Genomic DNA, 25,358 nt, shown 5'->3' on the forward strand with positions numbered 1-25,358 from the left:
CACACTCTCACGCTCTCTCTCTCTCTCTCTCTCTCTCTCTCTCTCTCTCTCTCTCTCTCTCTCTCTCTCTCTCCTCATTCTTGCACTCATTTGCTCATTCATTCTTTCTCATCTCTGTCTCTGTCTCTGTCTCTCCCTAATTGCTTTGGGTAATATCTGATTTCTCTCTCTCTCTCTCTCTCTCTCTCTCTCTCTCATTCTCTCTCTCTACCCCCCCCCCCCCCCCCCCCACACACACATTTCACTGAGATGCATGCTTTAATGTGATGGTGCATATTGTGTTAGTCCCCTGGTTCACGTTTCTCTCTGACGTGTCTCTCCGGGTGACCTGCTTGAGTTTTTATGAGCGTGCAGATGTGCTCCTGGTAGAAGCAGGCCATCTGCACGCACTCTTGTCTCTCTCTCTCTCTCTCTCTCTCTCTCTCTCTCTCTTCTCTCTTTGTCTCTCCTCTTCATTTTCTGTTCCTTTCTCCATCTTCCCCTGTTTTTCTCTGCCATCAATCTCTCTGCCCCTTTCCCTCTCTCTCTCTCTCTCTCTCTCTCTCTCTCTCTCTCTCTCTCTCTCTCTCTCTCTCTCTCTCTCTCGTACTCTCTCTCTCTCTCTCTCTCGTACTCTCTCTCCGTGTGAAGGTTCCATGTTGTTGGAGGAGGGTAGCTGGCCTGTTCTCCCTCCACTCTTAGCTGCTGTGACTGAGAGCTGGGAAGCTCTCCAGTGGCGAGGGGAGGAGACAGGCCCAAAAATCCCCTCTGCATCCTTCCAGAGTGACACACTTCCTTGTGTTTGTTTGTGAGAGATGTGGAAGTGTGTGAGAGAGAGAGAGAGAGAGAGAGAGAGAGAGAGAGAGAGAGAGAGAGAGAGAGAGAGAGAGAGAGAGTGTGTGTGTGTGTGGTGCGGGTGTGTGTGTGTATGTGTGCGCATGCCTGCGCGTGTGCCTGTGTCGCTGTTTGTGTGTGCACGCTTGTCTGAGTCGGGAGCCCTCGGAGCGATGTCGCACACAGACGGCAGGAGGGAGGGCCAATTTGATGGGAGTGCAGCCGACGAGCAGCAGCGTTGCGAGGGGGGAGGAGAGGAGAGGAGGAGGGCAGAGGCAAGAGAGTGATGGAGACAAGGAGGACAGGAAGTTGGAGTGTGAGTGGATACGCACACGGGCATGTCAGCGGCAGTGGACACAACCCAGTGCTCGGCGTCGGCACGGCTGCCTGCCTCTTTGCCCCTTTGAGAGGGCAAACATCAACTTGCCATTCCTAACCTTTTCCTATGACCCGCTTGCTAGTACCTCATCAGACAGAACAAGCACGGCATGACTGGGCCGCCATTGGTCAGTCAGGGCATCACAAACACCTGTGAAGGGTCCCTGTGACAGGACAGTGGTGTATTCCCATTCAGACCATTTGTAAAGAGATCAGAGCATCTCCCTTCTGTGAAGGCAGACCAGTGGAGAAGGCAACTCTGAGTTGAACGCAGTAACATCCACCTTTGTCACATTTGGCATATTGTCAAAACTTCCCAGAGTTACTTCAACTAGTGACGGCTGTTTTGTTTTTTCTTTCTGCCTTGTGGTTTGCGCCGTTAGCGCTAACCTAGCCTCATATTCAATTTCAATATTTTCATCACTTCAACTTGTGTCGGCTGTTTTGTGTTTTCTTTTTGAATGTTATCAATGTTACTAGTTACAGCATCAATGTTATCGCTCGACAAGCGGATGTGATTAGGCTTGTTTGTTTTTTTTAGCCTCCTGACATTTGCCATAGACCTCATTGTGGTTTGTGGCGTAGCGGCGAGTGTTGTCTACCTAGCCTCATCAGCCCACGTTCCAATATTTTCATCTAGTTCCTCTTTTTGTGTGTGTGAGTGTGTGTGTGAGCTGAGTGTCTCACCTCTCTCCCACTTTTCCTGTTAGCTGAGTCACACATATGCACATGAATGTTGCGCGAAAGCTCACACTCGCACATGCGGTGCATGGTGTTTGTTCCTCTGGTTTTCGTGTCTGCCATTTCCATCAGTGGTCTGAGAGACTCTTGAAACACGTCGTCCTCTCTCCCCCCACAATGGATGTTTTACTGCTGTTTACTCTCGACTATAATGAGTATCATATTATCCAAATGTGATGACCCATTTATAGAGGCTTTTGCTCTGCGTGATGCAGTCAATTCCACATACAGTTGTACGTTCTGTACACCAAGATATGTAGATGTTCCCGTGAAAGTGGAACAAAGTTAAATTTTCTACAGTAGGTTGGATTTCCGAGGTTAGGATTGGTCATCTTGAGTGACCAATGAGTATCTTACTCTCTATTCTTCTCTCTTTAGTTGTGTCGCAATACTTGCAAACACAGCCTCCATACACTGCTCATATTGCTCCTGCTATGGAAGCTGTGAGGGAAGGTCTTTTTGTACCAGGAAACACACATAGACACCCACACACAGACACACACAGTTACAGTTAAATTGTCCTGACAAGTCATGTAGTGCTGAGATGCTTTATGCCTTGGTTTCTCGATCACAGATGGACCCCCCCCCCCCCCTTCACACACACACACACACACACACACACACACATACACACAAACATACACACACAAACATACAGACAGTGGCCTACATGTGTCAGTTAAACACTACAGTGTGGTTAACCTCGGTCATTCTGTGATGGTTAATGGCCAGCACCTCGAGCGCTCACTCCGTCTTCGTGGTGAGAAATGCAGAGACCACAAAGCAAAAGTGCCAGACCTTGGCCAAAACCAAACCCAGGCCCCAAAAATGGGTTAGCCATGTCACACTGTGTGGTTGGTGGTTCCATGAAAACACACACACAAACACACACACACACACACACACCATACCTGAATGGTCAGGTATGTACACTTTTCTGTCGTGGAAATTGTCTGTTCTCAGTTTTGTTATTTGAGTTAACACACCCAATGCTATCATCTTCATGTTTGTGAGGCCTCAGTTTTGTAAATGGCATTACAGAAGCGCATCAGCCTTGCAATAACATTCCGTATCAAGAGGGCAGTATGCTTTATAAGCTGCTCTGAGTATGCACAGTGTCTCTGTTTATAGCCTTCCATCAACAGTAGTGTGTGGACTCTGATTATAGCCTTCCATCAGTCACTGTAGTGTGTAGACTCTGCTTATAGCCTTCCATCAGCCACTGTAGTGTGTAGACTCTGCTTATAGCCTTCCATCAGCCACTGTAGTGTGTAGACTCTGCTTATAGCCTTCCATCAGCCACTGTAGTATGTACACTCTGCTTATAGCCTTCCATCAGCCACTGTAGTGTGTAGACTCTGCTTATAGCCTTACATCAGCCACAGTAGTGTGTGGACTCGAAAGTGGGCCATGTTTCACGTTTCACAACATCAGCAGCCGCAGTGATTCTGTTGATGCTGTTATTGTGGGAATACACATGTCTGCACTGACCCAATCCCTATTTGAGTCCAATTACTTCCACACTGCCATAGCATTATTATGACCTGTGCTAGCATACCTAGCGTAGTGGTCATATGGGTTGTTTTTTTTTCCCCCCAGTAATTTTGTGTCAACGATTCCAGAGACACTGAAAGACCGGGCTGCATGAAACTTGGTGGGCATGTAGCCCCCAAGGATGACACAGAACCATTGATTTTCGTTTTGATCTGTCGCCCCCCCACCGGACTGGACCCCCTAAAAGGAGGGTAGGGTGGACACAGTTTTCTGTGAATATCTTGAGAACCGCAGGGCCTAGGAATACCACATATGTTTTGTATGTTGGGCTCAAGGGGCCATCTCAACCCATTCCATAACCACTCATTTACGATATAACGCCACATGGCTAAAGATGAAAAGCACAACTGAGGCTCTGTAATGGCAGGTATCTTTGGCTGACGTGTTCAGAACTGCATGAAAATTGACCTGTAGGATCACTGTGACACGCTCTGAATGCATGCTGAGTTTCTTGGAATTCCGTTCTTGGGGGGGCCACACAATAAATGAATCATGTAGTGACTGTACACAAATCGGCCTGCGAATGGTGGTGTTGAGCGAAGGGTTGCCGGATGAAGTTGAAATATACATATACACACACACTTACATACACACACGCGCACACGCACACATTAACACACACATAAAGACATGCACACACAGGCATGCACACACAAGCATGCACACACACACACACACAGGCACATAAACACACACACACACACACACACACACACACCATTACCCCCGCCACCACACACACACCATTACCCACACCACCACACACACTCACAAGCCAACACACACACAGATAAGCAGAGAAGCAAACACACATAAACATTTACATACACAAAAGTTGCAAGAGTAGGGGATGGAGTAGGAGATGGAGACAAATTGACAAGCATGATTTATTTTTGCGGCGAGAAGGTATAGGACTGGGCAGCGGTCATATTTTGTACCGCTCTGCTGTACATCTAGTTCAAGGCTCAGGTTACTGTGCGTTTACTAACATGATCCAGGAAGCTCACGATCACATTTTGTGGAAAACCTTAAAGTGTGCAGTAATTTGACAGTAATTTTTAGATGTTTTTATTGGCAACTAGTGTTGGTATGGTTATGGTTCTTAAAGGTAAACTATGTATTGGCAATTTCATTACTGTTTTCTCGGTTTTTGCTTCTTTTTCGCTGGCTTTGTCATGACGAATGGCCACCATTCAACCCGAAAAAAGTCATATAACCATTCCAATGACTCTGAAGCGGTTAAATGAAGGTAAATTAAGCGAAAAAACTTGCATATTAAGCTAAAAAACCTGCATAGTGTGCCTTTTAATAGACACGTTTGTCCAAAGTGACATATAATAATAACAATTAACATTGTCATTAACACATAATAATAACAATTAACATTGTCATTAACAGTTTAAAGTATTCCTATACATAAAAAAAATACTAATAATAGTTATAGAATAAATCATTTTAACAGAATAATTAGATTTAGATTTTAATTATAATAACAAAGTAATTAGTTAGATACAATGTAAACAGATGAGTCTATTTGAAAAAAACTTTCAATCCATGTTTTGTGAAGAACCATAATATATGTGTGAAGGACCAATTAACACAATTAACTATTAATTCCCACCAGCCTCACAGACCAGCCTTGCACAGTAGAACATTGCCATCCGTATCACCAACTGACACTAGGTAGCCTACTAACAAGCGTTTATCAGTGGCGGCTGTGCTGTTGTTGTTGGGGCAACATGTTTGCTTTTCCTTAGACTTCCTAAACTTCTTATTGCTGGTTTAAACTTCCCTCAAGCCCCCTCCTAACCCCCTTTCTCCCCTGAGGCCTGTTCCACATGTATGTCACAGTCCTCAGAGTTCCTAAGGGCTTCAGTTGACCCCCCCCCCCCCCACACACACACACACACACACACACACCCACCCGTACAGCAGAGCCTCCAGAAGCTTCTGTCTCCCCACCCCCAGCAGTAGTAGCCCAAGCAGCAGCAGCAACAACAGCAGCCTGTACAGTACACACAGAGATTCTTTTCAGTGGACTCGGCACCTCCAGAGCTGCACATGGCGAGAGGTCGCAGGGGCCTAACGTGAAGGACAGGAGGTGGAGACAATATTTGGACGAGACCCGGCCAGGAAAGAGAGCTGCTGGAAAAGGGGTGGTGGGCGGGGTGATTAGAAGAAAGTCTTCTCAGAGAGAGAGAGAGAGAGAGAGATTCCTGTTAAGTGGCAACAGGTGTGTGTGGTGTGTGTGGTGGTGGGTGGGGGGTGGTGGGGCCGACGTGCCTTTAGGGTCTCTGTGGAGTGGAAGAGGTTAAAGAGGGTCTGCTGTCCCACCTGTAGCTTGTCAGCTGCCAGGGGCCTGTTAAAACGTCAGCTGTTTCTGAGAAGAAGTGTCTGTCCGTGTTTGAAGAAGGCCATTTTGTGTGTGTGTTTTTGTGTGTGTGTGTGTGTGTGTCTGTGTGCGTGTGTGTGCGTGTGTTTGTGCGAGCGCGCACTAGTGTGGTTTGGTGTGTGTGTTTGCATATTTGTGCGTCAGTGTTTTTTTGTGCGGTATTGGCATACGTGTATGTCTGTCAGTGTTTTGTGTGGTTTTGGTGGCCATGTGTAGTCGTGTGTGTGTATGTATGCATGTAAGTGTGTGTGTGTGTGTGTGTGTGTGTGTGTGTGTGTGTGTGTGTGTGTGTCAGAAAGATATCGAGGGGAGAGAGGAAACGAACAGGGCTGATTTGCGTGTGTGTGGGCTGCTCGCCTGCCCACGGGTGTCCTCTGGGTATTTGTTTATTCACACACACACGCTCACACACACACACACACACACACAAAGCCACAGCTTCAGTGGTGTTCATTTTGACAGTTGCCCATCGCCAGACCCTGGCCTGTCCCCAAAAGCCAAGAGACCTCAAAGAGATGATGCCAGTGTCTTCATTGCTCAAGTAGCGCCTCTCTCTATCACCCACAGGCAATCCGCAGCTGGACATTGGTCTGCCTCAGTGTGTTTTTCTTTCCATTTTACCAGCCGTGTACAGTATATCTTCCTCTCTCTCTCTCTCTCTCTCTCTCTCTCTCTCTCTCTCTCTGTCTTTCTCACTGATACACACACACACACACACACACACCTTCAGTCTCTCTCCCTGGCCCTGCCACACAGCTCCAGGTCCTCTCAGCTCAGTAGGATGTGTAGCTTAGCTTGTCCTGAGCCTTGAGGGTTTACGCAGCCCAACAGAGTCACAATAGGCCACCTCTCCTGAACAGACGGGTGCCTATGTGTATTTATTTATTAATTTATTTATTTCAGTGGGAAATGCCATCTGTCCCGTCATCGGTGATGAGGAGTAGGAGACAAGGGTCCTCGAAAGGGCATCACATCTATCTGTGTAAGCGCTGGGTTCTTCATCCATGAAGTCTCAGTACCAAAAACCTTCAAGCCTTTTGTTTCAAAAGGGCCCATAATCCACACGCTGTGATGGTGATGGGAGCCATCTTGGGGCGCGAGAACATTAATCAGCCCTGCCGTCTCCAGACAGCCGTTTAACCATTAAGATTATGTTGGTGCTGGCGTGCCGGGTCATTATAATGTCTTCGCTGTCTTCGCGTCTCACCAGATGATTTGCATTGAGATTGGGGCGGTGTGTTTTCAGACACATTTTCAATTTGAGGGAGCTGGCGTGGCCTGGCCCCTATCAGCCAGTGGCACTTTAGAGAGCATTCCAAATGTCTGGGGCCGCTTGGGTTGATTGCTTGGGCGAGGGCCTGAGCACAGGGCTCTGAGGAGTGTTGTTGTGTTTGCGTGTGTGTTTATGGCCGTGCTTTTCTCTGTATTTCTTTCTTTCTTTGTGTGTGTGTGTCTGTCTGTCTGTCTGTCTGTCTCTTTTTGTGTCTGTCTGTGTGTCTGTCTGTGTGTGTGTGTGTGTCTGTCTGTGTATGTGTGTGTATGTTTTTTGTACAGGGGTCGTGGATGTGTGCACACTTGTTCTGAGCATGCCTGTACGTGAGTGAGTGTGGGATAATGTTCCGCTGTGTGTGTGTGTGTGTGTAAAGGCAGGGGCCTTCAGTGTTGGCAGCTGAGGGGGGTCAGGCAGGCAGGCAGAGAGGCAGTAGTGAGCAGGAACAGGTTGTGGCGTCTGTTAGGATCCGTCTTGCTCTCCCTGACCCCTGGCCTTTAGCTGTGACAGCTCACCGGCCTCGCAGATAGCTGCATTTTTCCCCCCTGATTAAAACCAGTGAGGGACAAGGGGGACACATTAGCACAGCCAGGACAGTGACATATCAACACAGACTGACAACACATTAGCTCTTTTTATTCAGGATTATTAGCAGAGTTTTTATCATAGATTATTAAATAGTCTTAGACCCCAGATAGGTGCATTTTCACCCCTCATTTGAGCCAATGTGTGACAACAGGAACGCATGACCCGACCACGACATTGGCACAGCAGTACACAGACGTGCAACGTGTTGTTTTTTATTTTAAATAAATCACATGTTGTAATTTTAGCTGATTAAGTAAACTCGCACCCCAGATAGGCTAACTGTTCTCCTCACAAATGTAATGGTGGGTTTTGTGTGTTTTGTGAAATGTTGTTAAATAAACCACTTCAGTGAACATATATAGCTCAATATAGCATGATATAGCATAGGGGTCAGAATGGAGATAATATAATTATGCTTGGATAGAAAGTGTATTGTACTGTAGCTTTCTTTTGGTTGGCACTCAGCTTTTGAGGAACTTTTCTGATGTATTGCTGTATGAGCTGAACTGAGCTGTTATACACTCAAGACTTCTTTATTACTCAACTATATCTCTAAGGATCAATTCACAAACATACCAGCTGTGGTAAACAGCTCTAGAATGCCTAAATCACGAGGGTTGAGTATAAAAATGGCCTCTTATGGAGGATCCGTGTCGAGGTTGTTGGCTGCAAAGTCCCTAATGTTCTTCTGTTGGCTGAGCCTCATTCCCCCTGAAATGCTGAACTGGAGCCAACCCCGAGGTGGACAAAATATCTGGCAGAGAATCAGATGAGAAGAGTTTTGTAGCCACAAGCACTGGAAAAAAAAAACTATGTTCTATTTCGCTTTCTCAAGAATAACATGATCTAGTGCGGCCGAAGCTGATCTGAAGAGATAGTGCTTCTCACCTACCTTGGAAAATGTGTTTTGAGGAAGTTATCATAACCACTCTACACCAAGACCCTGTTCATCACTGAAGCTTTTGTTTGACATTTTAATGCCACATGTATATAATACATAGCACAAGGATGTGTTCATCATGTCATGAGCACTTTCAGAACACAGGCTGAACAGATAAAGGGACGAGCCCCAGAGACAGCCCCCCCCCCCCCTCTCCTCTTCCTCCTTCTCCTCCTCTCCCCCTCTCCTCAGTGTCCTTTCCCAGTCCCTGTGCCTGGTCCTCCACATCCTCCTCGGCTGTACCGCACCACAGGGCAGCGAGCGCCATGCAGTACTGGGCACGCTCAACATTTGTCGCCGGAAGGGAAGAGAAGAGAAGGCGGCCACACAGATCCCCTTATTAGGCGTGGGGCCAGCACACTGTGTACAACAAGGGAGCCACAGTCAGGTCTGCGTGGTGAAGCGACAGAGGGAGAGGGGGAGAGAGGGGGTGATAAGGATCATTTTGGGGAGGGGAGCAGACACATTGTTACAGGGCCGTTACCAATCACTTGTGTTTGTTGTGCTAGTAATTGTCTTATCAAAAGGGCCTGTCTAGATTTGGGCAGATTTCCTGCTGGATAGCAAAGTGGACTCTCATTTTCCCTCTGCTGTGACTCCCCAATACTTACCCTTATAAGTAACTTGCCCACAGTAGAGTTCACGACACCAAATGACTCTGTGGTATTTATGCAACCCCTGTGCTTACCAACTTGGCTTTGAGTGGGGAAAAGAGCACATTGTTCATCAGCACTGCAGAATGAGAGAGAGAGATGGAGATGGATGGAGAGAGATGGATGGATTGATGGAGAGGAAGAAGGGGGTGGGGGTCTCCATCCCCTCATGGAAACTTAATGACACAACTGTTAAACAAACTCTGTCACCTTCAATCTCCATCCATCCACTTTTCTCAACCTCTCTGTTTCAGGGTCTGTGAAGGTCAAAGCTGGGCTTCTTTGGAAAGCAACTGGACTCATGGAATTTGATGGAGGAATAAACGTTTTTGTCGTTTCTGTATACAGTCATGGAGCATGTGAAAGAGGGCCTTGGTGGTTTTGGTCATTAAGATATGAAAACCGCTCTAGAACTCGAAATAGCTTGCCACAGATTCTCCTCATAGACATCAGATTTTCAGTACCTTTTTTGTCAGTATGTCTTGCTAATAAGCCTCCAATATAAGTAATATACACACACATACACTCTCTCCAAGCTTGGTGGGTGTTGGTGTCTACAGTGTGTGTAACACTACTAGACATATGAGCTGCAGCTCTGACAGCTGTGAGGGTGTATCGAGAGAGCAAGGGGGAGTTGGAACAAAAGGTGTGTGGGCAGCTGCCACTGCACTTTGAGCGGCTTGCAAAAATCTGACACACACAGACACACACATATATAAGGGTTTTTTTTTCGGGGGGGGTTGCTGAGGATCTGACAAACTTCTTTACTACAATCTGGCAGCAGCTAGCACCCCTGCCACCCTCTCAATTACCCCCAAAGACACTGATGAATTGGAGCCAGTTGCTGTTAAAGGCATATTAGGGCAAAGGATGTGAGCATGTGTGTGTGCGTGTTTCTTGTTGAGGTGGGGGGGGGGGGGGGTGTTGGTAGAGAGAGGATCTGGGGGAGGGCTCTGTAGTTGGGGAATGGGGGGGCGGTCATCACTGGAGTAGTCACTTGTGTCATCTGATCGCTGGAGGGGACACACCACGTTCTTGGACCCCCTTCTCTCGGATTATGTCTTCGTTGACTTGGGATTTATCAAGAAAGTGCCCTCTGCTAATTCGGTCATCTGAGTGTTAGGATCCCGATTTGGAACGCAGAGGTAAGAGTTTTTTCGGACACGAGGAACTAGCACCAGTGGTTTTGTATGTCACATAGTTCTTGCGGTTTTGTTCACTGAGCTTCTGTGTAATGTGGGCACCAGGGGAAGACTTGTTGGTTCACAGAAAGAGGATATTGTGTTGGAGTTGACCTGCAAGAAAGGGCTTTATGGTTTGAAACAGCAAGCACTTTTTTGCCCAAACAAAAGGCTCTGTTATTGCAACACTTTTAAGGAGAAAAGTGAACCAGCACTAATACTGAGAAAATCTTTTACATTTTTCTTCCAAGAACTGGCTTTGAGCTAAAAATTCTAAAAATAGAGGAATCATATCACAGATAACGTATTTGTAATGTTGTAAAAAGCTACAGATTTGTACTGTCTAAAAGCGTTATTACAGTGCTAATGATCAGAGACGTCTGACACCTCCAGGATATCTCGGCGCTCGATATGAAACGCAGAGAGATGACAAATGGAATCCCGCCCACTAGATTTTTACCAGGCCGACTGAAATGTTTTCTGTTTTTCAAAAATGCCTCTGACTCTCTCCCTGCCGTCGTAGCCCGAGCTCGGTCTTGCACAGGCTTGAGAAAAGTTGAGATCAAAAGGGGCCGATTGAAAATGGAGGACCCGGGGTTAAAGTCCCTGGGGGACATGTGGTAGGTGTTTTTGCCCTGAGGCGAAACACGCTGAAGCATTCTCCAGCATAAACACAGTAAAAACCTCAGCACACAAAATACTGAAACGGTGCTCTCTGCAAACATAGGATAACCTCTGTCTCTTTCTAATACAGACACTCTTTCTTTCGGATTTTCTCTCTTGGCCATTGGTGGAGTTCTATCTCACCTTTTTTTACCCACAAAGTGAAGAATTATCAGGTCTTGTAGTGCACTGACTTCCTTTGACTAAATCTTTTCTGTGCTTCCTCTTAACCTGTTCTGTTTAACAAGCAAACAAATTGACGTCACAGACAGTTCGGCATTCCTTGTTATGATAAATGAAATTCCATTCGCATTTTCCATTCTGGTTGAAAGCATAAACTGATTAGACCATGTTTCTTTGTTGTGCGATGGTTGTTGCTGATTAGTTCTGTTTTTAGTAGCAAAGCTTGTTGAGCTTTTGTCAGAGGAATGATACCTTTTGTGATTCCTGTTGTGCATCCAGGCCACACACACCCTTCTCTTATTGTGATGTTTATGTCGTCAGCGTCTGCCAGACAGTGTGACAGGGTGTGTGTCCCTAGTACCGTCAGGGTTTTTTTTTAAAAAATAATCTGCAGACATCTCCAAAGAAAGGCCACAAGCCAACGTAACTTTGGCCCACTCAGACAGGGTAGACAACGAGTAAGAGTATTGGTGCTTTTGAACATTTAATAAGTCGCTATATTTAATCACCTTGATGCAGACACATCCATTCAGTGGGATTTGCAGCACTGCGAAGGCATACATTTTTCACTGCTTATTCACAGTAATAACTGGATTTCTGAGTTTCTCCTGAGTGTCACGACATGGCTAAGCCTGTGAGAGAGAGAGAGAGAGAGAGAGAGAGAGATGAGGACAGTTGCAGTTGCTGGAGACCCAGTTTATGGCACTCGTTGTCGGCTGTTCAGTGCTTCACCTCAGCTGTCAGTGGACAGGTGAGACTGCACCGCCTTCAGTCCGATCCTACAGATACGAGTGTGTGGACCGCAAACAGAGGACATTGTTTCTGTGTACCCCTACGCTTCATGGTTCACTCACACGAACACCCCACACACACACACACACACACCTCAGTATACAGGCACATTATCTGAATTCCAAGAATAAGGAGTTGAGTGGACAAAACAAAAAGGCTGTGACTATGTGCTTTTGTTATGATCTCCAAGCGTTTGAATTAAAAGTAGCAGCACGACTTGGCACAGACAGGCATTTGTCCTCTGCCGTAGCCTGAGGAACGGTGTGGTGTGGCGTGGTCTGAGTGTGGCACAGTCTGTTGTGGCATTGGTGGCTACTGACAGGTGGTGCAGCCGATGCGTGATTCACAAGCTGAGGAGCACAGATCCGCTGGAGGGCCCCACCCCTTCACTCACCACCCCCACACCATCCCCCTCCGGAGAAGTACTGCCCTCACATAGCACACACTCACTCACGCACACACACAAACATATATACACACACACACACACACACACACACATACTCTCTCACTCACGCACACAAACATACGCACACACTCACGCACACAAACATACGCACACACACACACACACACACACACACTCACTCACTCACGCACACAAACATACACACACACACACACACACACACACACACACACACACACACACACACACACACACACTCACTCACTCACTCACTCACGCACACAAACATACGCACACTCACGCACACACACACACTCACTCACGCACACAAACATACGCACACACACGCGCACACACACACACACTCACTCACGCACACAAACATACGCACACACACGCACACACACACACACACTCACGCACACAAACATACGCACACACACGCGCACACACACACACACTCACTCACGCACACAAACATACGCACACGCACACACACACACACACACACATACTCCCACACACAAACATACACTCAAATCGTCCACGTATTTCAGAGAGATCAGGTTCCTCTTGAAAACATGCTGCCCTGCCTCATTGCTCCCTCCATGTTCTTCTCTCTTTCCCATCCTGGCGAAACTCACCCCACCCCACTACTGAGTTTTCCCCTGCTGTCGATCCCTGTGTCTAGGATCCACTGCACCTCTTAATTTTCCCCACAGTGGTACTCCCCCCACCCACCCCTTCAATTCCCCCACTTCATTGCAGCTTCGTTGAGGCAGTAGAACTAAGTCTGTGGGCCCCCTCAGCCCCGCCAACTTACCCAACCCCCACCCCTCCCCTCAGAGCCAGTGCTGGCTGGCCGGCACATAAATGTGAGGCAACAGGCTGGAAATATCCTGCAGTTGGTGCTGGCAGTACAGCCCAAGGTTGGAGTAAATCACGGAGTCCCAGAGGGGGCCGCCAGGGTGGGAGAGAGCGATCGGTGTGTCCCGTTTTGGGCTTCCACTGGAGCTGGTCTCAGAGGAGCCATGGGTCAGCGCTCCTCACCTCTCCTAAATGGAAAACTCCCCGTTTTTACTCAATTTAGGAGCATGAGTGGCCATTTTTCGCTAGTGTCCCCAGTCTCCTGGGGTCTACTGACTCTTCTGTGGATGTACTCGTAATAGTTTAGCCCACCTCTGATCTAGCAGGTTAAGACATTGTTTTGTGATGGCCAATGACTTTCGTATGCCTTGAATGCATTCACTGACCATGTGAGACACAGCAGATTTATTAAGAGCAAAGGTTTGCAACCATGGAGGGGTGTTGCAGCTGTGGGAACCGCACATTTGGCTAACTGATACTGTATGTGATGTTTGGCCAACTGGGTTTACCTTTTGATTTTTGACGGAGCAGTCAATTTAAAGATGTGTGTTTCTTCTGTAATTAAGAGGAATTTCTGTATTTTTTTGTGTCTAACCAACAACAACAAAAAAATTAACCACACTAATTTTATACAACTTCCGAGGAACCTGTATTTATTCAGTGCTAATTTAGAAATCTGGACCTTTCTGTTTACCAACTACAACACATCACGCAAATCACTTCCCACACCCACTTTTTGTAGATAATAGCTAACTGAACTACCCACACCCACTACATGTAGCTGTAGTAGCTAACTGAACTCCGCTGGTGCGTCGGTTTTACTACCTCAAACGTGCATTTCTTTCTGTGAACTGAACGCCATGTCGTCCATTATCCCTTACATAAAGTAGCTGTGAAACGGCTAACTGAACTGAATCAATTAGCCTAGCACGGTGCCTAAAGCGGTGAAGGTCTCATTGTTTTGGAAACGCCCACCAGTATTTCTGCCCATGGTGTGTTTGTATCAACATTGCTGCAGTCAAGCGCTGTGCTGTGTGGGATTTTCTTCCAAGTTGTATGTATTGAATTTCCTTGTATCGTGCTGAACGAGGCATAGCACAAGTCATTTCCACCACTTCGTCTCCATTTTGTTGTCACACCAACCAGCCAGTAAATTCTCAGCTGTCTGTCAATCTTCCTGTCCGTCAATCTCCTCTTGCTGCTATAGCAACAGATCATGCCTTCCTGTAGGTAGGCACCCGGAGAATTTCCCATGTCGTGTCCCGTGTGACCTGACTTCTCACCCCATGCCATAGGGACGTGCCTGACACCCTTTTAAAACAGCGCGCAACTGGGATCCCTGGGATTGTTTGCTTGGTGCCCTATATGCACTGACTAAGCCTGTGTTGGGTTTTCTCTGTAATCAGGCTGAGGGAAACAGCAGGCAGTGTTGTATGGGTAGGCCCTTGTGTTGAGCTGAGGATACAGAGAAGGAGATGGAGGAGGGGGATAGAATGAGAGAGAGAGAGAATGAGAGAGGTGATGGATTTCTCAGCGCCACTTTGGCTGCGGTCCAGACCCCTAAGCTCTGGCACTGACCGTTATCTCAGAGCCCCAGGCTGCTTCGCCTCCAGTTACAGGCTTTGGACAACAAAACTGGACAGTATCACACACACCCTGCCGAGGAGATATCCTTACCCACATACACACCAGCCGGCAGGCAGGCATGCCTCACGTATGCCCACACATGGGTAGAGGGAAGATGGTGTTATCTCAGAGCAGAGCCTGTCCTCCCGAGCACTTCAGTGGCTGAGATGTGAGGCGGCGTTGCGGTGGAAAAGGTGTCTTCGGCCGGAAGCAGGAGGCTATTAAAAGGTGTTAATGTAATATGAGATGGACCCCGACGCAAGGAAGGAGACGGAGGCACTGGGGAGAGGCACACCGGAGAGTTGTGTTTGTCTGCCGTCCTTCAATGTAAAGTGTGTGTGTGTGTGTGTTCTCTCAGCCAGATGCTCTTAACATTAAATACCCATCCGTTGTCCTCTGAGAGACTAGAGCCAGGTGGTAAATGCTGTCACAAATACCCTGTAAATGACGGCAGCAGAGTAAACAAGACGAGTTGCACAACCTGCACACACAGTGCCAAGATCTCTCACTCTGGGTTGTAATTAAAGTCTTATTTACACTTTATTTACACGTCATTCCACTACCTTACACACTGGATCCACAGAGTGAGGTATCCTGTAATATTTATGTCAGGCATAATTGGTTGGCATAATTTGTCCCTCTGTGTTTTCCATAGCCCATAAACTCAGGCTCCTGACACAGTCCAGGCCTGGCTTCAGCTCGTGTGAAAGCAGTGGCCCCAATATCAGAGCTGGGAAGTGTCCTCCTCTGCCCCCCCCCCCCCCCCCACCTCTCCTTCCTCCGCCACCCTCTTTCCATTCCTCTGTCCTCTCCTCTTCCCCTCCCTCCCTCCTTCTCTCCCTCTCTGCAGCAGCATGCAGGACTAAAGGTGGCAGATAAAGCTGGCGTTTCATGTATGCCTGCAAACCCCACGCCATGCCACGCTGTGCCCCACCGCGCCCCAGCCCAACGCCTCCCCTCCTCTCCCCTATCACCTACCTGCTCACGGGTCGGCCTGCCTTTGAACGGCGGGCCGTGCTCCTGATGGACACACTGACCCGGCTGCCCGTCAGCACGGTCCTCGTGCTGCCTGAGGGACAGCAGGGCCTGCACCCTTGTGTGTGTGTGTGTGTGTGTGTGTGTGTGTGTGTGTGTGTGTGTGAGTGTGTGAGAGAGAGAGAGAGAGAGAAAGAATACAGGGAGGGGAGGGTCGTGGTGGCCACCCCACACTGGGAGTCCATGTTAAGGGTTTAACTCCAGGCCTCTGTGGGGATTCTAAGGCATGTTTAGGAGTCTATAATGGGGTGGTGTGTGTCTGTGTGTGTGGGGGGGGGTCTGCGTCTTCCAGTTTACTTTATAGTTGTAAAGCTTGCAATTTGGAACTGCACTTCATTTTAAGTCCTAGATGAATATGTTTACATATGTATAGACCTAAGTCCTAGATTAATATGTTTATATATTTAGATTTATATGTGTGTGTGTTTATATGTATGTGTATATATATGTTTATGAATGTTATATTTAAAAAATGTCAAATAACAAGAATTTAAGCAAAATGTTGCTAGAGAAGCACTTTTAAAGTGTAGGGCCATGCTAAGATGACATCAGCTTGAAACATGAATTCAGGATAAATGTGAAGTTTTATGCCTTCACTTCAGCCGTGACTCATGTGTCTGTGGGACCTCACGGGTGCCAAGATCGCAGTCTCGAAATGACACAAACTTCCTCCTTCCTTTCAAATGTTTTTCTAAGTGTTTGGCTGTTGCTACGCACCAAACGTCACAATACAATATTAGACATAAATATCACTGTAATCGTTTCGAGCATCCGCAGCCATTTTTTAAATGAAAACATTGCTTGTTAATTAAAGATGTCTCAGTGTGTGATTGTAGTAGTGTGCAAACGGGTGGATCAACAGACTTTTCCTGCTGAGGCAAAATCTGGCTCATACATGTGAATCAGAGATTGATGGGGAGAGAGAGAGGAGAGAGAGAGAGGGAGGGTGGGGTGTAGGGAGGGCTCCGATTTTGTTGTCCTCTTGAAATTGCTTTTAATAGTTCTGTCATTTTGCGGAGTCTGTTGTAGGACTCTTTAAATAGGAAACCTCTGAAGGGTTTCCCCGTCTCCGTTGTGGTGACTGGGTCTCTGTCACGGTTGTGTGTGTGTGTGTTTGTGTACGCTGTCTGGGCTCTCTGTGTGTGTGTGTGTGTGTGTGTGTATATATAGAGAGAGCTCCTATTTTAAGGCTTACTTTTTTTGACCTACAGAAACACTAATAGCAGGTCTTAAAATGATGGTGGCGGCTAAGGCTATTCTGAGGCCGTAATCAGCTCATTCATACGTTCGCTCACTCAGCTGTAGTGTCTCTCTCTCTCTCTCTCTCTCTCTCTCTCTCTCTCGCTCTCTCTTGCTCTCTCTTGCTCTCTGTTACTCTCTTTCTCAGCCTCTTTATGCAGCCATTTTTCAACCTCATTAATAAGGATGAAAAAAGATCAACCTCATTCTGCCCTTTTGTTATGAATGGATCAGAGTTTCATGTATTCAAGCACATATCAATCCATACAATGTAATTTAAACTTTCAAATATAATTAGAATTACAATATATATAAGTAGGAACTATTTCAATAGGTGTATACAACACATTTATATTAATCAAGTATGCGGCCTAGTTTGAGGTTTGACTAGGAGAAAGTCCTTTGTCTCCGATGGCACCCTTGAGTCGCACAGGGGCCCTTCGGCTACCAGAGCCTGGGCAACGTAGGACCCTCGGCCCGCTGCTTGCCCGCTGCTTACTGCTGCCACTCTGCCTCTGTGTGCTGTGTTGGTTAGATCCGTAATCGCATGCGGCACGTCGGGGAGGCAGTAGCTTGCCGCGGGCCCCAGGGTATCAGCCATGTGGCGGTGATGTCTCTAATGAAGCTGACACTGCACAGCCAACCTCTCTCTCTCTTTCGCTCTTGTTCATTCATTCGTTTATTCTTTTGCTCTTTCCCTTGTGTGCTCACTCGTTCTTCCCTTTTATCTGCTTATCTGCCCCCTACACCCCATTTTAATACAGTGCCCCCCCCCCCCCCCACACACACACACACACACACACATACTGTACTGTACGTATAACCCCCAGAGGGCTTTTCCTGACAATCCCCCTCCCCCTCCGCGGAACCACAAACCTCAAGAGAACAGTCCTGTTTCCCCGTTTTCCACCGGAAGTCTTCCCCAACTGTTGTTTGTGCCATGCTTCAATGCTAGGCTAATAGGGCTAGTGTTTGTGCCATGCTTCAATGCTAGGCTAATAGGGCTAGTGTTTGTGCCATGCTTCAATGCTAGGCTAATAGGGCTAGTGTTTGTGCCATGCTTCAATGCTAGGCTAATAGGGCTAGTGTTTGTGCCATGCTTCAATGCTAGGCTAATAGGGCTAGTGTTTGTGCCATGCTTCAATGCTAGGCTAATAGGGCTAGTGTTTGTGCCATGCTTCAATGCTAGGCTAATAGGCCTAGTGTTTGTGCCATGCTTCAATGCTAGGCTAATAGGCCTAGTGTTTGTGCCATGCTTCAATGCTAGGCTAATAGGCCTAGTGTTTGTGCCATGCTTCAATGCTAGGCTAATAGGCCTAGTGTTTGTGTGAAGGGGGCGGATTTGGGAAGCTGTTGAGCCGTTCGGATGCCTTGCACACACGTTCCAAATCCCTCTGGGATCAGTGGAAAGGTTAGCGTCAAAGCCAAACCAATTGAGCATGCCCAGGTTCAAAGGTTCAAATCCAAGGAAATCACACGTCCAGGATAGCGTGTGGATGAACTCTATAGTGTCTGGTGACTCACAACAGATATGACCATCTGCTGCTCTTAACGTGACATCAGTGTGTGCTTGTGTGTGTGTGTGTCCGGAAGATCTGTGTACCAGTCACTAACCTGCCCTCCCCCTCTTCTCTCTGTCCCTTCTTTTCTCTCGTTCTCTCCTCTTTCTTTCTTTTTCTCTCCTCTGTTTCTCAGGAGTAAGAGCACGTCGGCTAGCTGCGCGGACGCTCACGCAGAGAGAGAGAGAGGAGAGGCTGTTGCTCTAGAAGACGCACGGATGACCACGTCTCCCCCGCAGTGGACCATGATCTGAGCCACTAGGACTCGGCCCCATCTGACCCCCCTCTTGTCTCCTTTTCCTCTGCGGAGGAAGAACGACACGGGCCCTGACGGCCTCGGATAGGTAGAGCGAGAGAACGACAGCGCAGGAACAAGGAGAGAGAGAGAGAGAGTCCAGGCGCCAAAGCATTCCCGCACACAGCTCCTCCCCCCCACCCCCTTCACGGGACAGAGACGACCTTTGACCCCCAACACGCGCCCCCCTGAGTCCCCCAGCAGCAGAGCGCAGCCATGGGGAGGAAAAAGATTCAGATTCAGAGGATCACCGACGAGCGGAACCGACAGGTGAGGACTCCTCAGGGGGCACTGCTGCCAACCCAATGTGGTCATTTCATTGGGTGTGTGTGTGTGTGTGTGTGTGTGTGTGTGTGTGTGTGTGTGTTTGTTTCCACCTGTTCGGTCATCATCAAGTCGTCACTGCTCAGGGCAGAGCGGTTGAAACCGATTATGGGAAAGGCTTTGAGGAATTTCCTCTCCACAAAATGGTACCTTCCTTTGTCAGTTGGCCTCGCTTTTCAGTGAGAGCTCTGTGAATATGCACACACACACACGCATGTAATGCATGACAATGTGTAAAAATACCCAGTTTGTTTAAGCACGCTGCCAGTTGTATTGTCTTCCTCAGGCATTGTTGTGTTTATTTGTTCTTGTTTGATATTACCTGTTTCCTCCCGCTTTGAAGCTCCCCCATTGCTTTGTCAGTGTCTGCAGAGTCACTTAGGAGAGTGGAGTTTGTGGCTTTTGCAAGAACTGCTGTGCAATGATCACTGGGATAAGGCTTTTTTGCACTCTGATATTTATGGCTTTTACCACTTGCTGCCTACCTCTGCGGCACCTGGATGTCACCACTCTGCCATAGCTATCCCCTCCCCTCTAACCCAGGCCTCACCCCACTCTGCCATAGCTATCCCCTCCCCTCTAACCCAGGCCTCAGCCCCATCTGCACCACCCCCTTCCCCACCCCCTCAATCCTGCCTGACATTTCATGGGTGGGGGGAGGTTCAAACAAACATTTCTATTGTTATGTTAAATGTCTTCGCTAATCAGCATCTGCATACCATGCTGCTTCATTCTTCTTTGATGAGAAGTTTATTGTAATCACAAATACTGAAAGGCACAGATGTTTTGTGCTAAACCTGAAGTGTGATACTTAGTGTTGGAAACCAGCACACACACACACACACACACACACACAACCCCACACCCACAGACTCAGCACAGGTTGTGGCAAGGGCTTTGGCTGAGGTGTGATAGCACCTGAATCCACCTCTTGTCACAACACAGTCCTCTTCTCATAGTGAAGGAGAGGAAGAGATGCAGAGTGTGAAAAAAAAAAAGATTAGTTTGCTGTTGTTGCCATTGGATACTCGCACTTCTATTCTTAATGGCAATTATGGACTGCCTGTTAATCTTAGCATTCGCTGCTGACAGAACTCCAAAGAATATTCTTTCCAGTCACCTTGTTCTTTGCATGAACTCCAGTCTACATCGATGAAGAGGAATAACTTAAACAGAGGTTGCAGAAACATGTGGCTAAATATTTGACTTTTCTTACAGTTTATTGGATTTTTTTATTTATTTATTTTTTATTTTGTTTCCTGTCCTTACAGAACCCAACCCTGTCTTCTCACAATATGTCATTTGTTTCTTCTGTGATTTCCCCCTCATAGCATTGTTTTCTATCTGTGTGTGTGTGTGTGTGTGTGTGTGTGTGTGTCTGTGTCTGTGTGTAGAGGTGGTGGGGAGTGTGATTTGAAGAGGGTTTTAGTAGGCGGTTGCCAATGGAAACGACCCCGAAATAATTTGATTTGTGGCAGCGGGGCGCTGTGAGTGAGCAGGAAAGGGGAGGGAAAAGAAAGCAAGCGAGAGGGAGGGAACACAAGCTGTCTTCGGCTCTGTGGAGATGCATTAGAGAGAGAGAGAGAGGAAGGGAATGCAAGCTGTCTTCGGCTCCGTGGAGGAGAGAGAGAGAGAGAGAGAGAGAGAGAGAGAGAGAGGAAGGGAATGCAAGCTATCTTCGGCTCTGTGGAGATGCATTAGAGAAAGCGGGGGAGAGAGAGAGAGAGAGAGAGATGATTGCAGGGATGGATGGATGGAGGTGAAAGCGCTTAGGTCTCAAATGTCAACTCCAAAGTGTGTGTGTGTGTGTTTTATTGGTGTGTGTGTGTGTGTGTGTTTATTGGTGTGTGAGTGTGATGGTGGGGGGGGGGTGTACATTTTGTTTGTGCTCATCATCATCTTTCTCCCCTCCTTCTCCTGAGTGGAAGAATTAACAACGATGCGCCTCGTGTCACTGTACATTTCTGAGATGCCTTTACACTGAAGATCTCTAATCAACACCTGCTCCTCACACCTTTGCCTCAGCTTCTCTCAACTCCCATCACAAGTCTCAACACACAACATATTATGCCTTTTTCACAATTTATTCATTACATTGCACTAATGAATGTACGTATAGGTGTGTGTGTGTGTGTGCAAATAATTAGCTCCACACTATGATTTTTTTTTTTTTTTTTTTGATGAGCTTTCTTTCTTAAATCCTTGTTCCCTGATTTGATGCTGGCTATTTAAATGGTTTCATTTTCTCATTTACAATTCTGCTGAAACAGACCTCTTTGTATAATTAATTAAGTGGAATGTTTAATAATTAATTAATTGGAGGTGTTACACAAATTAATTCAAATGAATTACTGCTTAAAAGGCTGAGACGGAGAGGTGTTTAAGATAGAGATGCACCGATATGGAATTTTAGGGCCCATAACGATAACCGATATTTATTGGTTTGTTGTGGCCGATACGATAACCGATAATATTACTCTTGAAAAATAATTGTGAAAAGTGATTTGGGGGAAAGCATTTAATAAGCATAATTTTATTGCAGTAATTTTACCTACCACCAAATGATGGACCGAACTCATAATAGTCCTCAATAGTACGGCAGTCAACAACATAACAGTAGCCTAGCCCTACAGTATGGCTCCTTTAAGTGAACCTGACGTCAGTGGAATTGCGAGTGAGTGGCTAGAGAGTTTGAATCGTTTTCATTTAGGACTAAACACTCATAAATGGCTGAGCTTGGAATAAGCTATAGTATAGCGACCAAATCAGAGTTTGTGAGGGAAACTTAGGTTTAGTTTCAACTGCGGGTAACTGAATAAAGCTGCAACTCCTCAGACTGTATCTTATGTCCGTCTACTCTGTTGCGCACAACCTGCTGCAGCAGAAATGAAAGGCGTTAGCCCCGAAGGTTTTAATAACTTATTATGATGACCTGTCTGGAACTGAAGCATGAATGGTTAGCATATTTCTAGGTAATAATACAAAACCCAAGCTGAAGTAATGCAAATATAATACTAAAACACAACTTAGAACTAGGCCTACTTATGTACTCGTCCCACTAACGAGTTTGTTTATTTGTTTCCTCGACCAGCGCGGTAAAGTGCAAACACACCAGCACAAGACGGCTCTAGATAGGGCTGAGCTCCGCTCTGTTATGGTTAAATGGCGGATCATTCCCAAATTCCCAAATGAACGCATATCCACAGATTTTGTTAGAGTGGTGAAATACATTCACACCGCTGACATTATATTGAGGAAAAAGTATAGCCAACCAAGCTCAAGTAGGCTAGCTCAGTGTAGCCAGACGGACCTTACGTAGGCCTATATTAGGACAAAGGAAAAATATTGGCGGAAATTATCGGCCAGAATTCTGTTATCGGACCGATAATAATATTTTCATTTTTTCACTTATCGGCTAATAATATATCGGCCGCCGATATATCGTGCATCCCTAGTTTAAGAATTGGTTGACCGTTGTGGTTCCTGATGGAGCCTTTTCAGCATTGATTAGGGAGTCATTACAGAGCAAGGTTCTTGTCTGGACAGCAAAGGATTTAAAACGGAAGACTCCAGTTTATACCAAAGAAAGTCTTGCCGGTAGAATCTTTGGTGTGAACCTTCCTAATGGTTCAATGGTTTGGTTTTCTGTGCATCTTCCCAGTATCTCAGGACTACGTTTCATCCCATTTTAATGTGTTGTTTCTGTATCCCACTGCATATGAAAGTGACTCTAACTCTTATCCCTCCTCTTCCTCACCCTCCTCCTCTTCCTCCTCTTTGATTGTCTTTGGCAGGTGACATTCACCAAGCGGAAATTTGGCCTGATGAAGAAGGCGTATGAGCTGAGCGTGCTGTGCGACTGCGAGATCGCCCTCATCATCTTCAACCACTCCAACAAGCTGTTCCAGTACGCCAGCACGGACATGGACAAGGTGCTGCTCAAGTACACTGAGTACAACGAGCCGCACGAGAGCAGGACCAACGCAGACATCATTGAGGTACGAGCTCCGCCTGACCAACCCCCCCACCCCCCACCCCTCCTCGAAGTGGAGGGCAAAGGGGCATCACCCCTGTAGGGCGTTTGCGGTGTTCGGTTGTTAGGTCAGGACTAAAGGTCATGACATTTCCATTCTCACTACTGAATTGATTTTAACATTTTTTTTTTTTCATTTTTTTTCTCCATGTTATTGGGAGCGAGAAATATATGATTTTTGGGTCTTTACCTCAATACTTTTACTTTTACAATAATTTCAATAATGTACAATAGTTTACATTGTAATTTTCAATGTAATTGCTATAATGAAAGAGAGATGTTGTGATCTTGTGAGCTGCACAAGTCCCAAAGAAGTGTATAGCTCATCAGAAAACACTAAACCGCGTAAATGAGTCATGTCGTGAAAAAAACGGCTCACAGACGCTTTTTGATCACTCAAAGCCTAATCATAGTGCTTGTATCCCATATTCAGTGAATCATTTATGTACTGGTGGTGTGTGTGTGTGTGTAAGCATCCTGGCCTGCGTGGGCTTTTGCTGGAGGCCCGCTCCGATCTGGCCACCTGTGGGCCGTGGCCAGAAGGCTTGCCACCGCCGGTTCGCCCGCCCAGCGCACGGAGATTACACGGCTTATGGGCCACCGTAGCTGCCCCCCTGGCCCAGTGCCCGGGAGACGGCGGGGCAGCCGAGGGACAGCTGGCCCTTCTGCCACCTTCTCCGGCCTTGGCACGGAGGGAGGGCAGGAGCACCCGCTCACGCTCACACTCACACTCACACTCTCTCTCACACACACACACACGCTTGTGTACATGCAAACACACATGTGTACATAATTATACACACACACACACACACACACACACTGAGAGGGCTCTCTTAACCTGGCCCCAGACATCACAAGATGGCTGCCTCAGGGGGAGCGAAGACTGCCGTGTGTGTGTGTGTGTGTGTGTATGTGTTATGGTATGACTGTGAGTATTATGAGAAAGCGATTCTCGCACATCCCCTTTGCTTCTTCTCTGTTAACCTTTTGTTTCCCCTAATGGTTCAGGCCACCCATAAATGATTCCACCATATTCCAACCGTGGCTACCTTGTACCAAATCTCTGAGTGTGTGTGTGTGTGTGTCCGTCCATGTGAGTCCACTGTTCCTGTGTGCTGTGGCCATGAGCTTGTGCTTGTTCTGAGGGAGACGAGGGTGATGGAGGGCCACTGGAGATGTTTCTCTCCCCAGCGCAGAGCACAACAGCACAGAAGAGAGTGAGCGAGAGGGGAGACTCCTGCTGCAGATGGCTCTTAAGTGTGTGTGTGTGTGTGTGTGTGTGTGTGTGTGTGTGTTTTTTGTTCCATGTTAGGGGCGTTGGGCTGCTCTGGGCCACATCAGTGTAAGCCTGAGTGGCTCTGTGTGTGTGTGTGTGTGCATTCTGCTGCGGCCCAGAAGCCTGCCTCATGCAATATTCAGACCCAGGCGAGAGGCACCGAGCGTGAATGACTCCCAGCCCCTCCAGCCATACCAGGAGCCCCCCCCCCACCCCCTCCCTCTCCCAGGGCCCCAGCCGCCGAGCTGCACATGGCCTGGGTATGGCCCAGTCCGCTCCAGCCTCCTCCGGCTCTGGGGTCCAGGCAGAGAGAGGATGGATGGATGGAGGGGATGGAGGGTGGAGTAGGGACAGGGCGACTGTGGAGGTGGAGGGGACGGAGGGTGGAGTAGTGGGCAGGGCGGCTGTGGTGTTGGGGTGGAGGTGGAGGTGGAGGGGCTTGGGAGGGTAGAGGGACGAGCAGGGGGCCCACGAGAGCACCAAGGCACAGGGACGTGTCAACTCGCCACTCCCACCTCTCTTCAAGCTCTCTGTGTGTATGAAT

General features: G+C 47.4%; 1 protein-coding gene across 12 annotated transcripts in view; it reads left to right on the forward strand.

Moving 5' to 3' along the window:
- mef2d (myocyte enhancer factor 2d) overlaps positions 1-25,358 on the forward strand; it is a 60,972-nt gene that overhangs the window by 7,670 nt on the left and 27,944 nt on the right. For 10 of the 12 annotated variants that reach the window (XM_042106013.1, XM_042106009.1, XM_042106014.1 and 7 more), the window contains exons 2-3: positions 19,020-19,448; positions 23,297-23,500. In XM_042106013.1, the coding sequence (XP_041961947.1) occupies positions 19,395-19,448; positions 23,297-23,500 (258 nt within the window). In that variant the 5' untranslated portion in view covers positions 19,020-19,394. Of the gene's footprint in view, positions 1-6,781; positions 6,861-10,325; positions 10,475-19,019; positions 19,449-23,296; positions 23,501-25,358 lie in introns of those variants that run through there. The other 2 variants (XM_042106011.1, XM_042106010.1) reach the window with 2 other exon arrangements.

Source organism: Alosa sapidissima, chromosome 10 (assembly GCF_018492685.1).
Source record: "Alosa sapidissima isolate fAloSap1 chromosome 10, fAloSap1.pri, whole genome shotgun sequence".
NCBI lineage: Eukaryota > Metazoa > Chordata > Actinopteri > Clupeiformes > Clupeidae > Alosa > Alosa sapidissima.